At 33.9% G+C, this 17405-nt stretch overlaps 1 protein-coding gene across 5 annotated transcripts in view; it reads right to left on the bottom strand.

The window, feature by feature from the left end:
• The window catches only part of Uba6 (ubiquitin like modifier activating enzyme 6), a 75016-nt gene that overhangs the window by 13657 nt on the left and 43954 nt on the right, over positions 1 to 17405 (bottom strand). For 4 of the 5 annotated variants that reach the window (XM_074042084.1, XM_074042087.1, XM_074042086.1 and 1 more), the window contains exons 18-27: positions 15436 to 15513; positions 13813 to 13994; positions 12587 to 12692; positions 7249 to 7338; positions 7067 to 7147; positions 6177 to 6305; positions 3750 to 3801; positions 3593 to 3656; positions 2550 to 2619; positions 979 to 1050 (exon numbers count right to left, since the gene is read on the bottom strand). In XM_074042084.1, coding sequence (XP_073898185.1) covers positions 979 to 1050; positions 2550 to 2619; positions 3593 to 3656; positions 3750 to 3801; positions 6177 to 6305; positions 7067 to 7147; positions 7249 to 7338; positions 12587 to 12692; positions 13813 to 13994; positions 15436 to 15513 — 924 coding nt within the window. The remainder of the gene's footprint in view (positions 1 to 978; positions 1051 to 2549; positions 2620 to 3592; positions 3657 to 3749; positions 3802 to 6176; positions 6306 to 7066; positions 7148 to 7248; positions 7339 to 12586; positions 12693 to 13812; positions 13995 to 15435; positions 15514 to 17405) is intronic. The other variant, XM_074042088.1, reaches the window with a different exon arrangement.

Raw genomic sequence — 17405 nt, 5'->3', positions numbered from 1 at the left:
CAAATGTGAGATGCCAGTGCCTGGCTCAATTCTACATCTTTTTAAGTAAGAAAACAATAATGTTTACTGTCACACTTGAATTTCAATCCCTTGGAAGTCCCCTCAGGACTACACTAAAGTATACATAGAATCTAATTCCTTCTCACCACTGTCCTATTATTTATTACTTCATTCAAATCACCACCATCTCTGGCCTGCATTCTTGTAATCACCTAATAGCTTTTCCTGCTTCCTCTCTGTATGCCCCATATATTCATTCGTAACTAAATAGCCAGTCATCCTTTTTAGGGAACTGATTTTTTTTGGTGGTACTGTGGTTTGAACTCAGGGCCTTAACACTTGCTAGGCAGGCGCTCTACCACTTGAGATACACCTAAAGCCCCAGAGTCATCCTTTTAAATCTAAGTCTTACCATGTTACTCCTCCTCTGCTTAAAACCCTCCATTAGCCTCTTATCTCACAGTAAAACACACAAATACTTATCATAACCCCAATCACCTCTCACATCTCACGTTTACACTCTCCCCTCAGCATATTCTCATACAGACAATCCTAGCTGTAAAAGCCTTTCTTTTTACTTGTTCCTAATGTCTGCATTGTTCTTTTACCAGTACATGGTTGGAGAAAAGATCACTACCAGGTATTGGCATGGCTCTTTCCTCCACTTCCTTTAAGTTACTGCAAATGATGCTGTTACCGGAGAGAGGCTTGACCCTTCCATTCCACATAAAAGGATTATCCCGTCCCCAGTATTTCTTTTCCTTTTCCCTCTTTTATTTCTTTTCTTAGCACTTGTGTCTACATTGCAATATTGTATACTTACTGGTATTTTTGTTTATAATCACTTGTTTCACTGGAATACAATACTCACAAAGGCAAGAACTTTGTTCTTTGTGATAGTCTCCACATTTAGAATGGAACTTGTCACAAGCAGAAATTTAATAACTATTAGCTAAATGAATGAATTTGTAAATTTACCTTGTTGGAAGGTTTGAATTCCTGAATCTTTACTTCTGAAAGAATATTCATTAGGGCATCTGCTGCTAAGTCCTATTCATTAAAAAAGTAATTTTATCAACAAACATATTCTTCCAATTCTAAAATCTAAAGATAAAAATATCCTATAAAAGGTCCTGTATTTAAATATTTAACTATCTGAATATTTAAACTATATTCATTTGAAACATTTACCTTTATTTCTATAGAATTATCACCCATGATGACTACTGGGAGGTGAAAACACACTTATTAGTAAAAATATCTGAAATCTTCATTCTGTAAGCTATAAAAAGTTTATCGTTTTTATTTCCTTAGTGTCAGAGTTTTACAAAGTTTCAATAAATACATAAGTTAATGGAATTCAGACCCTAAGAAGCAGGAAAACATTTACACAGTTCAAGATGAACTTAGATGAGTTTAAAGCTACTGTATACACATTCTCTGTTAAGAAGCTGTTTAGGAAAAACTAAGGCATACTGTGTCTGAAAAATCTTTTCATAAAAAGAATACCAGACCGAATGCCACCATTTTTTATTAGACATTTACTGGTTGTTTTATCTATATTAAGTTCCAGAAGTATGTATCACCAACAGGCAGAGTCAGGTGGGTATGGTGATGCATGCTTGTAATTCCAGCACTTGGGAGACTAAAACAGGAGGATCAACAGTTCCAGGCTAGAGCTGGGGATATCAGTTCACTGGCTGGATGTTTGCCTAATATGCACAAGGCCCTGAGTTCCATCCTTAGTATTGGGGGTAAGGGGAAATCAAAAAAACAAAACACATTAGAGTTCCAGGCTAGCCACTCGGCAAAATTCTGTATCAAACAAAGCAAAAACAACAAAAAACCCCACACTGAAACAACTGACTTCATATTTCACCACTGTTTACCTGAAAGTATAGAATTTCTTAAGCATTGATATGCTTTTTCAAAGAAAAACTGACATGCACAACTGCCTCTTAACACTGTATCTGGCCCTTCATATGTCAATGAAGATGATATCTAAGAGAATGATGATAAGGGTAAGACAGGTCAATATGGGGGACCATTTTTATGTTTCTGGAAAAGCACAGAAGTTAACATTACGAAATAAGTAAAATATATTAAAGAGAATCTTTAAGAAGTATTTCTAAAATGCTCTGAAATGACTCACTTTGGCCTTTTAGAATAACTAGGATATCAGAGTGGATAAACAGGTTATAAATATTTTAAAAATGAAGCATGATTGTTTTTACAAATATTGGTGTTTCATTACTTCATAAATGCAAGAAAATTTAAACTTTCTTTTATTTACTAATACTGCAATGAATATTTAGCTTCTGCTATGGTAGGACGGCAGTAATACAACATAAAAAAAAAGTTTATATCAAAAAGAATCATTCTGCTGGACACCAGTGGTTCATGCCTTGTCTTCCTAACTACTGGGGTGGTAGAGATCAGGAGGATTGTGGCTTGAAGAATCATTATTATAACATAAAAATACATTTTGAATCAATTAACAATTCTAGCTTGGTTTTTTATTACTAGCAAGGGCTTGAAGAGTATCTTACCTTTTCTGTAAATGTAATGTAATATATCGTAGCATACAGTTTTGCAGCATTCTGAAGGAAACTGAGGTGCCTTTTTAAATTAAAAAACAAAGCAAATTTGAATGCATGGTTCTGAAGGAGACATTTAACTTATCTTTAAAACAGTGTTGGAGGAAAAACAGTCACAGAATTTTTATTACAGGATTATATGTATTTTAAAGTTAGACAATGAAATTCTAGTCTAGGCCAAAACACTGCAGAAGTTATAAAAGAGAAAATATCAAATATTTATCATAAAAAACACAGGTAGTCATCACAACTACTTTGAAGATAGACATGAAAGTCAGAAGTAGAAAATTTAAGACTAGTGGAAGAAAATTTTATTTTAATTCTTAACTAAATATTATATACCAGGTATTACAGAATATATTTCAGGTTCAAACTAACAAATTTAGCTTGTGTAAAAACACAACAAAACAAAAAAAGAGGTTACATCTTATAGAAAAAGCAGTTCAGGATATTGTGAGTATAGGATATTGTGACAAGCAACAAATCAAAGCTATTTAATAGCTTTTCTCAAGCAAAATGCTATTTGTAGAAAGGAAGATTAATGAAGGCAAGCTAAGTGTTTAATTAAAATATAGGCACATAAGTGTGAATATAACATAGTGTCTGTACCCAGGCATTCATGTAGAGACCAACTCCTTTGAAAACTTACTTGAGATTAATTTAGGGAGATACTCAGCAATAATTGCTTCTTCCATATAACTAAAGATTCTTAGCTTTATTAAATACAAAAATATTTATTGTCATTTTACTTTTGTATTGACAAAGTCAAAGAGATGATTTTGGTTTTACCATAGAGTAGATATTAAAAATAATGAATTTATTTACCATGTAAGTAAATGGATTCACATTTGTGTGGGAAGAAGGGTTGTTGCTAGCTTTGTTGATCAGAATGGCTTGTTAAATTCTTGGATTAATAAGGATGCAATAATTTAACATGAAAGACACTGAAATGTACAATTAAAACATTTACAGTTAAAACAGATATACATACTTACAAAGGTTCATTTAAATCAAATTTTATTGGAGAAGGTGGCCTTTTTGGCGATTGCCAAAACAAACCTGACAAAAAGACACAAATATTATTTGGTATATTTGTAGTCAGCAAAGAGCAAATTGTATTACAATTTCTTCTCAGCATTTGTTCATACTTACTGCCATCTTTTAATTGTGTGTCCAGAGGAAAACAGTGAAGAAGCTGAAGAGCCTAAAGAAAAAAAGTTGAATTAAATAAGCCCACTAAATATTATCAAGGAAAAAACTATTTTTATTAAAATAAAATTTTTTTGTGTTAATATATGCTTATGCTTTATAAATCCAAACACATTAAAGAATCCCAGCCACCCTTTAATTCAGTCTGTTCATTCTTTATTCTTCTGTCATTATCCCACTATAACCAGGGTTAAAGAAAAATATACACACACACACACGTACACACACACACACACATACACACACACACACATATTTTTTTTTTTCTTTTTGTGATGCTGAGGATTGAACTTGGGCCTTGTGCATGCTAGGAAAATGCTCCACCACTTGAGCTTTGACACTAGTCTTTTGTTTTTATTTTGTTTCTGACACAGGGTCTTACCATTACCTTTGCCTGGGCTGGTCTCAAACTTGTGATCCTCTTGGCTCCACCTCTTTAGCAGCTGGCATTACAGCTCAGCTTTTATCATCATTTATTTTAACAATAAACTTTTTTTAAATTATTTTTAATCAATGTAGTTTTTAATGTGTACAGCAAATACAAACATAGATTACTTTATCCCTTTAATTATTGTTGAGTTTTTGAAACACGGTCTTGCTACATAACCCAGACTTGCCTTAATTTGAGAACTCTTGCCTCATCCCCACAAGTGCTATGATTATACGCATGTACACCTCATCTGCCTACTTCACTCCTTTTAATATAAATGGCATACTTTATATTATCATTTTTTGTGCACTTTTTTTTTAACTGAAGAACTAATCCTTAAACCAGAAGAAAGTCAAGTGAAAATGCACAGTATACTGTATCTTGATATGTGCTGGAGCTGTGCTTCAAAATCATCTGGGAGAGGGTGAGAATGGAATGTAGATAATACAAAATTATAGGCTGATAATGGTTAAATTTAGATGTTAGGTTAATAATGATTGTACTGGGATTGTTAGCTATACTATTTTCTCTACATTTCTATGGTTGGAAATTTTCCATATTCAAAAATTTTAAAAACCACTCTCAGAATAACAGGTGTGGTAGTATACACTTGTAATCCCAGCTACTTGGGAGGCAGAAGCAGAAGTTTTTGAGTGTGAGGCTAGCTGGGCCAAAGTTAATGAGACCCTATCTCAAAAAGAAAATAAAAACTAAAGGGCTAGAGCACTTGCCTAGCAAGTATGAGGACCTGGTTCAATACCCAATAACATGGGCATGCACCTAAAAAATACCCACCCCCCCAAAAAAAACTCTAAAGAACAAATACACAGATAATATGATCTAAAAACAATCTTTAAGTTCTGAAACACTGACAATAATGGTAAAAGAAGACACATTTTTCTGGATAAGAATGTGACTTTAGACCAATTTCCTAAAAAATAGAGCCATGAATAAAGTGAAAGGACAGGTAAGTATAATCATAAGATTTTTTTTTTTTTTTGATGGTACTGGGGTTTATTCTGTAATAGGCAAAAGAGTGACTAAAAAGGAAATAGGAGGCCTGGAGGCATGCTTTAAGTGGTGTAATGCCTGGCTCACAAGCACAAAGCCCTGAGTTCAAACAAAAATATCACAATTGTATGTAACTGCAAGTAAGAATGATGACTAACATTTAGTGATTATTTACATGCCATATTCTGTTCTGAATACTTTGCATATATTAACTCATTTGATCATCATCACTACCCTATGTATTAGATATCAATTTATTATCCTCAATTTACAGGTGAAGAAAGAGACATAAAATGTATTTATGACATATGGTGGAAAAAGTAAAACTTGAACAAAATTTCTGACAAAAATTATCTTATTGTATCTGCCTCTTGCTTCTATTTTGAACAAAGTAGACTATAGACAGAATATACTTGTCATTCTCTAGAAAGAAATGCTATGTAAAACCCAACTAGACAAGATCAGTTAAATAACAAGCCAATAAGTGTATTTTAAAACTCTTTTTTTTTTCTCCTTTTTTTAGGTACTGAGGTTTGAACTCAGGGCTTTGCACTTGGTAGGCACATTGTTATTTTTGAGATGGGGTCTAACATTATGCCTGGGCCAGCCTGGACCACAAACTTCTTATTTGTGCTTCCCTGCATAGCTGGAATGACAGGTGCTTGCTACCATGCCCAGTTTTATTGGCTGAGATGTGGTCTTGTGAACTTCTTGCTTGAGCTGGCCTCCAATCCCCCCTCCCAAGGGTGTAAGTCACTGGGTGTGGCAAATTCTTTAATTAGTAACACTCAAAGACAGATTAGTTGTATGCCCAGCCTTTCTTCTACTTAAGTTACTACTTATTTCTGAAAAGAAGAAAAGACATTTTAGGTCAATGAAATTAACTTAGTAATAACTAAATTAACTGATGTCTCATGATACAAACTTACCTTATGGTTAAAATATTTTTCAAACTTTAATCTTGCTAGTTCTACACACTGGAACCAATTTCTAGGTCTTCTGCTAAGTAACTTAATAACTTGAAAACAGCCTTCTAAACTCTGTCCACTTTTTATCTTCTAGAACGGGAGAAGAAAATAAAACAAAACACAGGTCCAATTACAAATGCACACTCATTTCAAAAGTATTAATCAAAAGCTGAAGTGCCAGCTCATGTGTTCAAAATTTTTATTCTATTTTTTCACATCAAGCCTCTTTTCTCTCTCTGCCTACTTTTTTTTTTTTAATTAGGAAGGAATGGAAAGAGATACCACAGAAAATTTTAACTCTCAAGTTGGTTAATTCACAAGATACCTTCATTGTCCTAGGTGTAAATTATCAGTGCCATGTATGTACTTACTATATGGAGTCCTAGGAATAAAAATGAATATAAAAAAGTTGACCTTTTTAGTAGTACAGAACTAAGGAATGTAAAAAAATCTTCGAAGCTGCTCTCATAATAGGAGTAATAAGTCTAAGATTACTGTCCCCTCAAGACATTTTTATCTGAACTTTCCTCAACTTTTTTCCCAAACAGCTTTGCAAGCCCTTTATTTGTTGCTCTTTTATCATTAACATCACATCCTTATTAGTCTGAACCACCTGAGTTGCTGTTTTGTGGGTTAAACATGGACAATTTCATATAGTTCATCTTTATTAACAAAGGCCATTTTGTGACCTAATCTCCAGATTCTTGATGTATCATTTCACTTTTTATGCACAATGGTAATACTTTAACCATTCCTAATGCAGGTAAAATAAATAATTTGTAGGCAACTTGAACGTAAAATTATATTGACAGAAACTGTTATGTCTGTATTAAAACAAATTTATTTGTTACCTGTAAGACTTCTTCTGCAGATGGATAGGTTTGCCAAAATTTATTAAACAATGAAGGCTTGTGAGAAAAGGAACTTTCAAACTGTAAGGAAGACAAAAATGTTGCAAACGAAACTCTTTAAAAGTTGGAACTACCTTCCTTTTTATTTCAAAGAAAACAAATTCCTTAAAAAGAACTTTTACCTTATCTCTTGCCCATTGTATAGTGTGTTCAATAGCAGCTGGAAAGGATTTTAGAGTACAAAATGGTATTTCCTCTTCTGGGGGGTCCCGCTATTGTAAGATATAACAATGGAGACTTAATAGAAGCCATGACAAATTTTTATTGAATCAGTTTAAGTTTTAAGAGCACTATAAAAATTAAAATAAAAGCCAGGTGCCAGTGGCTCACACCTATAATCCTAGCTACTCAGGAGGATCATGGTTCGAAGCCAGCCCAGACAAATGCTTCCTGAGACCCTAGCTCAAAAAAGCCTTTCATGAAAAAGGGCTGGTGGAGTGGCTTAAGGTATAGGTCCTGAGTTCAGTCCCCAGTACTGCAAAACAAATAAATAAATAAAAAATAAAATAAAAAACAAAAAAGTTCAATAATACATTTTTGTATCTTCTCAGGCAGTATGAGAAAAAGTTAATTCTTTCGATTCTTCACCTATTTGTTAACAGTGATACAATGAAAAACACAAATCCTATTATCATTTATTACCTGTGTACTCATATAACATACCATTTTACTAATGGCAGATCACTAAACGTTATTCATTTTTTTTCCTCTAAAAATCTAGGTGATATTTGAATTTTTGTTGTACTACTCCCTAGTTTTAAAATCCAAGAATCTTGGATTTTCTCATTTCCTGCAAAGGGAGTAAGAAATATCCTCCACACTTTTTTCCCACTTCTCCCTACCTTATCCTCTTCTAAAATTATGGCCTTGTGAGACTTTGACCTTTTTGTGAGTGAGACAACTTGAAATGCTTTGCACATAGGAATCTCAAATTTCTGAATTTTGCATGGAAGCTGGGTAACTGAGAGAACCCTCTCATCCCTCATCTAGTCACAGAAGAATGGCTAGGCTGAGCCAGGAGTTGAATCTCACAAGTTTGGATCCTTCTCTAAGGTGTTTACAGTCAAACTCATGGAAGACATCTGTAGGAAAAGTATTTCTATCTAACAAAGTAAACTGAGCAGCATTTTTTAAGATGCCAGGATATTACCTACACAGCAGAATGAATTAAACTCAAAAAATGGATGCCAGACTATCCTGGGCATCTCAGCCTGGCAATGAAGGACAATTAAAGACAAACCGGGTAACTGGTCAATGGATGCCTTCAGAAGAAAACTGTTCAGAAACAAGGGAAAATTTGTCAAAATAAAAATGGAATCACACCAGGCATGGTGTTACATGCCTAAAATCCCAGTGCTTGGGCAGCCGAAACAGGAGGATCACGGACTACACAGAGAATTCTAAGCCAACGTGAACTATGTAACAAGACCTGTATTCAAACCAATAGCAAAATGGAGTCACCCTGCCAACCCTTCTAAAGTAACTAAAGCCACAGTTATGAAAAATGGATTCTTATGTGTGGGTATCTCACATAGGCAATGTAATAGATACTTTATTTTTAGCAATTAAATCTATTCCATCAAAATGTAACAGCCATTGATTATAACCTTAGTTTTACTTTTGCAAGGGATAGTAGCACCTAATCTGATGCTGGAGATAGCCAAGGAGACAAATAAAACCTTATTGTTCTCAATAGCTCAGTGTAGTGTGACAGATTCTAAACTTATTGTCTTGGAGAAAAGATTACATTAACAACCAAAACACCTTAGCAAGGGAATTGAAGTTTTTAACTTTACATTGTAGAGCTCTACATCAGTATGTGGATGATCTTAAACTTCTTGGGGTCTACAGGATCCTTTCCATTAAAGGCACAGATCGCTAAGCAAAAAGTAAAGTTATCTAGGCCATCTTATAGCACCAGAAGAACAAACTCTTACCCCTGAAAAAAGAAAGTTCTTCTTAAAAGTAGGGCCTCCTCAAAGAAATAGCTTAAAACTTACTGTAAATGGCTGGGGTTTAGAACTCTGGCTTTGGGGTAATAAAGAAGTCCTTTTAGTCCTTTTATGAGGTAACCCAGGACCTGACTGTAAACACCTGAAATAAACTACAAAAAAAGCCTCTCAAAGCTGAAAGAATTACTGGTACCTGCCCCAGCAATTATATATTTTTTTGGTTTTGTACTGGGGTTTGAACTCAGGGCCTCATACCTGCTAGGCAGGTGCTGTATCACTTGAGCCACTCCACCAGCCCTTTTATGTGTTGGGTATTTTCAAGATAGCGTATCAAGAACTGTTTGCCTTGACTAACTGTTCAAAGCAATTCTCCTGATCTCTGCCTCTTGAGTAGCCAGGATTACAGGTGTGAGCCACAGACACCTGGCAGAAATTCCAAATTTTGATAGGCCTTTCATTCTATATGTAACTAAAAGGCAGGACATGACATTAAAAGTTTTATTCCAAGGTGGGGAAAATTCTATGATCTATGGTTTCATTTTTTCAAAACTATTAGGACATGCTTCTTGGATTCACATTCCAAAAATAAAACAAAAGAAGAAATAGCCAGATTGATCAAGAACTAAAATATTTTATTACTATGAGTCATTTACACTCAGTACTGAATGAAAACATTTTCTAAGGAGGGTAGCTAAGACCTGACTGGTACCATCTAAAATAGACAACAGATGGTTATAGGCTGCCATCTTTACAATAGCTATCAATCTGCTATGCTGTTTCTATGGCTGACAGATATTTTTAATACATTAAATCTATAAGCTTTACATTTCCTTACTATTTTTACGTTTCTTCTTAAAAATTCTATTAACCATATCCATATAGGAACACTTTTTTACTTTTAAAGGCTGCTTTTCACTAATTTCTCTTTTAGCAAAAGAATAAGTTGATGTCTTCTGGTCCTGATCGTGGCAACTTGTCAACTTAATTTCCCATGTCACTTCCTAAAGTAAGATAGGGAAATGACTTTTTGGTTCCCTTGGTAGGTAGGGTACCTACAGAAAATGGACTATCGACCTCCTGCATCACTTTTAAGATTAAAAAGGACCAAAGTTATTGGTGGTGGGGGTAATGAAGCAGGATAGATACATAAGGAGACAAAAAATAAAATTAGGGGGCTAGACTCAGACATTAAAGCCATAAAGTGAAACCTTAAAAAATATATAGCAGCAAGTTCCCCTCCCGTCACCTTCTTTTAGATGTTATGTTACAAGGATAAGAGATATGAAGACCCTGCAAGGCTCCTTGAATGAAAAAAAAAAGACAAAAGAATAAAAGACATGTCTGGCAAAGGGAAGTCCTAAAATTACCTATTGTCCTTGTCTTTTGGGTGGGTCTAGCTCTCCTCTCCATGTTTTAGAAAAATAAACAGCACCCATCATATTCACCCAAAAACCTTTGTCTAAAGTGTATTTCCCCCAGCTCAGGAAGCATAAAGCAAAAGCCACCATTTTGAGTCTTTATTCCCATTTCCTGCATGAAGAGCAGGAAATGTTTCTTCCTTTTTTTCCCCCTCCTCTCTTCTCCCTACTTTACCCTCTTATACTAAAATAAGTCCTTGCTAAAGCTTCAAAATGAGAAAAAAAAAAAAAAATCCTCAATACAGAGCTCATGGTACCACAAGTCTCTCCAAAAACATCTGAAACAAAATGTTGGATTCTTAGTAGTTTCTTACATTAAAGTGTGTACTAAATAAATGGGAAATTATTATCTATCATAGGGTGTGTTTATAGTTCAGGCTTACTGGTTTATTCAATATAAAATAACTTAATTAGTTTCTCTTCACTTAGAGATTTATATTTTAGTTTGTTGACTTATGAGTTATCCCTATATCTGTATAATCTAGTAACAGAAGCCAGAAGAGTACTACATTCTGGTTTTTAGAGTTTGAAGTCAAAAAACTTAGAAGACAGTTTAGGAAACATGAAGAATGATAGAAAACTTAGAATTTTATAGTGTTCCTTACTTTGAAAGTCTCCCAATAACATTCAGCATATTGTGATTTTTTCCCCCACCTAACTGCCTTCAAGTTCAACTTGTCAATTTAGTCTATTATAATGTTTTCACTGCATATATAAATTTATTTCATGAAAAGACATGGGGAAACTATAAACTTCATAAAAATTGAGCAATTTTAGTAAACCAAACACATATCTTAAGTAAAAGTACACTAATGCTTATAAAATTATCATGCTTTCAATTATTTTACTTGAGTTGATCTTTTTAAAATTGCAATGGCTACAAACCAGGTGCTGGTGGCTCACACCAGCAATCCTAGCTACTTGGGAGATTGATGGGAGGAGTTCAGTTTGAGGCCAGCCAGGCAAAAATTTCATGAGACCCCATCTCCAAAAGGAACAGAGCAAAATGGAATAGCAGTGTGGCTCAAGTGGTAGAGCACCTGCTTTGCAAGTGTGAAGCACAGTGCTCAAATCCCAGTCCCACCAAGTAGGAAAAAAAATGCAATGGCTACAGTTATTTCCTAGACTAGAGGTTTCAACTTTGACAGTATCTCAAAATAGCTTATAGGTTTTAAAAGTTACATTTATATCATCTATTTAAAATATATACACAGAGATGGCTTAGTTTCATTTAAGAAGAATATGATTCTTCAGTTAGACTTTGAGTAAGCCACGAGCGTTTGTACTTGATAATTACTAAGTTTCAGATATTTCTGACACTGCATGCTAGGGTTGTAAATTCTTTAATGAGAACAAACATTGTATATCAATTAGAATTGAGTTCTTTACTTTTTACACCAGCTAATGTCTAACAAAATATAATAAAAAAGAACAACAAATGAAATAATTTTATGTCTTTATTGACAGTTCTATTCTCAGTCTAAAAGTTTAATTATTTTATGAAGTAATCTTAAACTCTAAGGTTAGAAAAGTAATCAAGAAGCTCTGAGAAATAGGTTGAGGACCCAGCTCAAGTGGTAGAGTGCCTGCCTAGCAAGCACAAGGCTGTGACTTCAAACCTTGGCACCACAAAAAGAAAAAAATAAAAGAATATTCCAGAAAGGACATAAAGTTTTAGCCATTACTAAAAAATACATTCAATTATATTTTTAAAAATTCACACGGACATACTTGGGGCACCAAAAACAGAATTAAGAAAGCTAGATCTAGCCAGACACTGGTGGCTCATGCCTGTAATCCTATCTACTCAGAAGGCAGAGATCAGGAGGATTACGGTTCGAGGCCAGTATGAGTAAATGTTCTTGAGACTCTATCTTTAAAATACCCAATACATAAAAGGGCTGGAGGTGTGGCTCAAGTGGTAGAGCAACTGCCTAGCAAGTGTGTGTGAGGACCTGAGTTCAAACCCCTAGTACTACCATAAAGAAAAAGGCTAAATCTAAATCTATTTTGTTGACTGAATGATGAAGACAAAAAAATTATGATATAAAGACGACAGACATTTTAGTTCAAAATACTGGTTCACTTACATGACTATTGTAAGATTCAGTCAAGTGAGGTACAACAACTTCAGTGTGTCCCTTAGTGCCCATTGTTCCCGAATCTAAGAGAGGCCGTAGATTTGCTAAGCAACGGCTGTACAAAAAAATAGTATGTACAAAACACACAAGTGAGCAATAACAAGCAAACAAAGGACATCCACCACTTTCTATTTACCATTTCCATATTGATCACTACCTGAATGTAGTATTTTAGGAAACAGACGCATGACCCATTTCTACTTCCCAGCCAAAATCTGCCATACACATAATTTTCTTTTTTACTAAACCCTAGTCATTTTTGTCTTTCCCTTCTACTACTACCAGGTTAATTCTTAACTGTGTTACCCAAATCGTATTAACTTTTCCAGTATTCACGTTATCTACATTCTATGCACTTTAATGTCATAAGTTTCTAGTTCCTTTTACTATCTTCCTCTCAAGATTATAATCTCTCCACTACATTTCTCAATGGTAAAATTTCATGTGTTAATATATCTGCTCTAGCATCCTAACATTATGGAGTCATAAAACAATCTAAGAAAGATTAAGCAAGGTGTACATATTTATAATTACTCATTAGTATCTATTTATTTCACAAATACTTATAGAGTGATGCCATGTATTTGGCACTGAAAGTATACTGATAAAAAAATAAATGGTCTCTGGATGAATGATTTAGTGAGGAAACAAACATTACATAAATATCCATGTCAGTAAGAATCATTAAAGAAAAAGTATATTGAAGGGTCAAAAAAAAATCTGTTTTAAGAAAGACATTTAGGTTCAAACTGAAAAAAATGAAGAAAAAACCTAAACTGAAGAGCGGGGTAGCTAGACTTGAGACAGGAGTTTTAGAGGAAGAGAAATATCACTTCCTGAAGACTGAAGAGTAAGTGGGAGTTCCTGAGGTAAAAAGTGCTATAGGTCTTCTAAGAACCAAAAGAAGGCACATGTAGCTAGGTGCAGAGGGGGAGCCTGGGGGAAACTGGGTACATTTTAAGCTGGTGTGTGGATAGGTGGTAGGAAGTACATGAAAAACATTTACATACTGAATTTTTTGAAGTATAATAGGAAAACATCAAAGGGTTTGAGTAGTACTATAATAGAAACATAAAGAATAACCAAAAATATTGGTAACTTTTTAATTAGTAGGTATGGGGAAAAAAGCAAAAACAAAAGATAATTCCTTATGAACCTGAATTTCAAGAACATACCTGTCTACATATCTCCTGGCTTCCACATTATCTAATGCTGTAATAATTATATCTTGTTTAGTATAAAATTCATCATTATAAATGGTCTCAGTGGCTGGACATACTTTGTTCAGATGTGCATCTATCTTTATTTGAGGATTTATTTTCAGAGTGGCATCAGCAGCAGTATAGCTTTTAGGTTTCTAAATAAGTAACAAATACAAACAGAAGATATGTTAAATAAAAGAAAGATGAATTATGATTGAATTTACACATTCTTATCATCTGGAATATATGTATGAGTGAGAGCAAAGTAATAATACTAATCCCCATTTCTGTTTTGTGGAAATTATAGTCATTGTAATAGACAACATTTAATAATGTGCATTATTCCAAGCAATTTATACTTTGTTAATAAAAATTCAAACAACCTTTATTTCATAGAAAACTGCTTCAGAATTTTTTTTTTTTTTTTTTGGTACTGGGGCTTGAACTCAGGGCCTTCACTCTGAGCCACTCTACTAGCCCTAGTTTTGTGAAGGGTTTTTCAAGATGGGGTCTCATGTAACTATTTGCCCAGGCTGGCTCTGAATCGCAAACCTCCTGATCTCTGCCTCCTGAGTAACTAGGATTATAGGCATGAGCCACTGGTGCCTGGCCCAGAATTCTTAAAATACTTCAAAAATTATTACTTATGTTTCATTTTTATGAAAATGAATACCTAATTATAATCAATTCTTTTTTTAAAGATTTAGTAATCATTAAATCTCTGGTATCATTTCAAAATGTACTGCTTCTGATACTAAATTTATCTAGCCCACTCTGAATTCATGCTTCTAATTGAATGGTATTTCTGTTTCTTCTCACACTGTTAGGCTCACATGTTTCACTTATGAATATTCTTAGTAAAGAAATCAGAAACTTTGTTTCTGCTCAGCAAAATAATAAACAGGTCTTTATAGTTGTTTTAAAAATAAAGTGTACAAAGTGAATACATTTTCTGATATAGTTTAGCTCAGGGGAGACCTTGTTACTGTGTCTTTTATATTTGGATAAGGCAATTAGGTTAACTATGTTACCTGCTTTAGTTACTTTCTGTTCATGACATGCCTAAGTTTAGTTTACTAACACTGTCAATGTCAACTGTCAACTGAACAATAAGGGGAAAAATTCCTAAGGTAAAAGCAAATTTGCTTGACTAAAACAGCTTCTTTTCCTGACTTAAGTGAGAAAATAGCATTAAGCGAATAGGATTAAAACTAGTGCATGAAAAATCTAAGTGTTAAATTTTACCTTTTTATAACAAGGACCAAAAAGTTTCCAATTTGTGATCTGTTAAAACTTCAAATTAGAGAAGTCGTTTCAATATATTTAGTTTCTAAAACTAAGTATGGAAACAAACTTTGGTGATCACAAAATGAAAAAAAATGCTGTTTCACAACTTGAATATTAATATCTAAAGTCATGCAAAGACAATTTTTTGCATTAAAAGATATTATGTTTTTCCTTTCCCTTTCCATTATTTGATAATTCAAGAGATTCTAATAAAGAATATATGCTTAGTCCCTATTTTCCATTTATAAAAATAAAACTTTTTTGCATAATACACAGATAATCTAAATTTGAAACAAAATAGCCACATACCTGTATATGATGAGGACGAAAGAGGAACTGTCTATTTAAATTGGATTTTTCTATCAAATCAGGATCTGTGACTGTAACCTAATACACCAAGAGGAAAACATATACAGACAAAAGGAAAACAGATAAATCTATTTTGCTTTTCTTAGTATGACTACAACAGTCCCCACAAACTATTCTAAATTGTTTTGGCTGGTAAAGGTCGTAAGAAAATAAATACTCTAAAATGGTCATCAATACCATGGTTTTTTGTTTATATTTAAATGTAGTTAAAATGTTTCACATAGGAGTATGTCAAATAAAATAGCTGACCTCAGTAGTAATTCTTGATCAAAACTTTTTTTCTTAAATTATTTATAACAAAACAGAAGCTGACAACATCTCCATCACCTTTTAGAACTACACAATTGTTTACCCTCAGAGGAGCTATGTCTTTTTTCTCTAAATTTATGGACATTTATTCCTTTTTGGGGGCAGTACTGGGGTTTGAATGTAGGGCTTCATCCTTTATTTATTCTAATCTCAAATAACTTGGGAAGAATGCTGATATATCTCAATTTGAAATGAATTACAGCTCAGGGACGGCCTTCAGGGCAGTCTGGCTATTTCTATAAACAAAGTGAAGTTTTACTGCATATTGTCTATGGCTATTTTCATACTTAAAGGGCAGAGTTGAGTAACTGTAACAGAAAGCTATAGGCCTAAAGTAATTGCAAACTGATCGTTTAAAAGTTTCCAGACTTCCATTCTAAAGGATCCAAGAAGAAAGTAAACAGACCCAAGATAACCAAAGAGTATTCAAATGCATTTCCACTAAGCTAGTATTCTTTTTTCTTTTTCCTTTTATTTTATCGGTTTTATATTTACTTGTATGTGTATACATTATTTGTGCCACCTTCCCCCTAAGCTAGTATTCTTAAACCTTGTTATCCTTCTGTTTATCCTTCAAATACTATTCACATGATACATTTTTCAGTGCTCATGATGATAATCCTTCATCATTTTACTTACTAGATCGCTTTAATTTGCCTTCCCTCCTGAAAGATAATTTCAGTTTATAAATTATAATTATAATTTTAGTTTATAATTTATAATTATAGGTTGATAGTCATTCCCACTTGTACTATAAAGATAAAGTTCCATTATCTTCTACCATTTACTGATGATCAGATATCTTGAAGTCTTTACACAATATAATTTTGGACCAACATACCAGGGTGGCACATGCTCTGAATTGTATGTTCTCATGAGTGAGTTCCCTTTTTACTTAAGGTTTTGAATAGACATTCAAGTTGTGTCTTAACACCTGCAGATTTCTCTTTGTACCTTGGCTACATATGTAAACATCTATAATACTTTTTGTACAGTAAGCCCATGTATTTACAGTATGATAGAGGCTGGTCTGCATGTATTCACTTTGTTCTGTTGCCTGAAGTCAGTAGATCTCCTCCCTTCTTTTCCTCACCTTTACATGCTGATGAGCATTGTGAATTCACAAACACTAAAATGTCTGGGTGATACACAGCTTATATAACCAAGGATTTTTGCAGTACTGGTGTGCAAACTCAAGGCTTTGTGTTTACATAAGTGCTTTACTGCTTTAGCCATACCTCCAGCCCCAGGAGTATTTTTAAACCACCAGAACTAATAGCAGTTTGTGGAACACAATTTAGGAAAAGGTGGGCTAGGACAATACCTATGATAGTAACGAATCCCCTTTTCAACTGCAACAATGTCAAGTTTAATAAACTATAAAATGTGAATTATACACATTTTAGTTATTTATGTAGTCAGTCTGTTAGTTACCCTGACAAATGTATGAAACCACTAATGAAAGCTATTTTATATCTTAAAAGGTAAAACACCAGCTGGGCACCAGTGACTTATGCCTGGAATCCTAACTACTCAGGAGGCAGAGATCAGGAGGATCACAGTTTGAAGCCAGCCCCAGGCAAACAGTTCACAAGACCCTA

Source organism: Castor canadensis, chromosome 9 (assembly GCF_047511655.1).
Source record: "Castor canadensis chromosome 9, mCasCan1.hap1v2, whole genome shotgun sequence".
NCBI lineage: Eukaryota > Metazoa > Chordata > Mammalia > Rodentia > Castoridae > Castor > Castor canadensis.
This window is presented reverse-complemented; position numbering and strand designations above follow the sequence as displayed.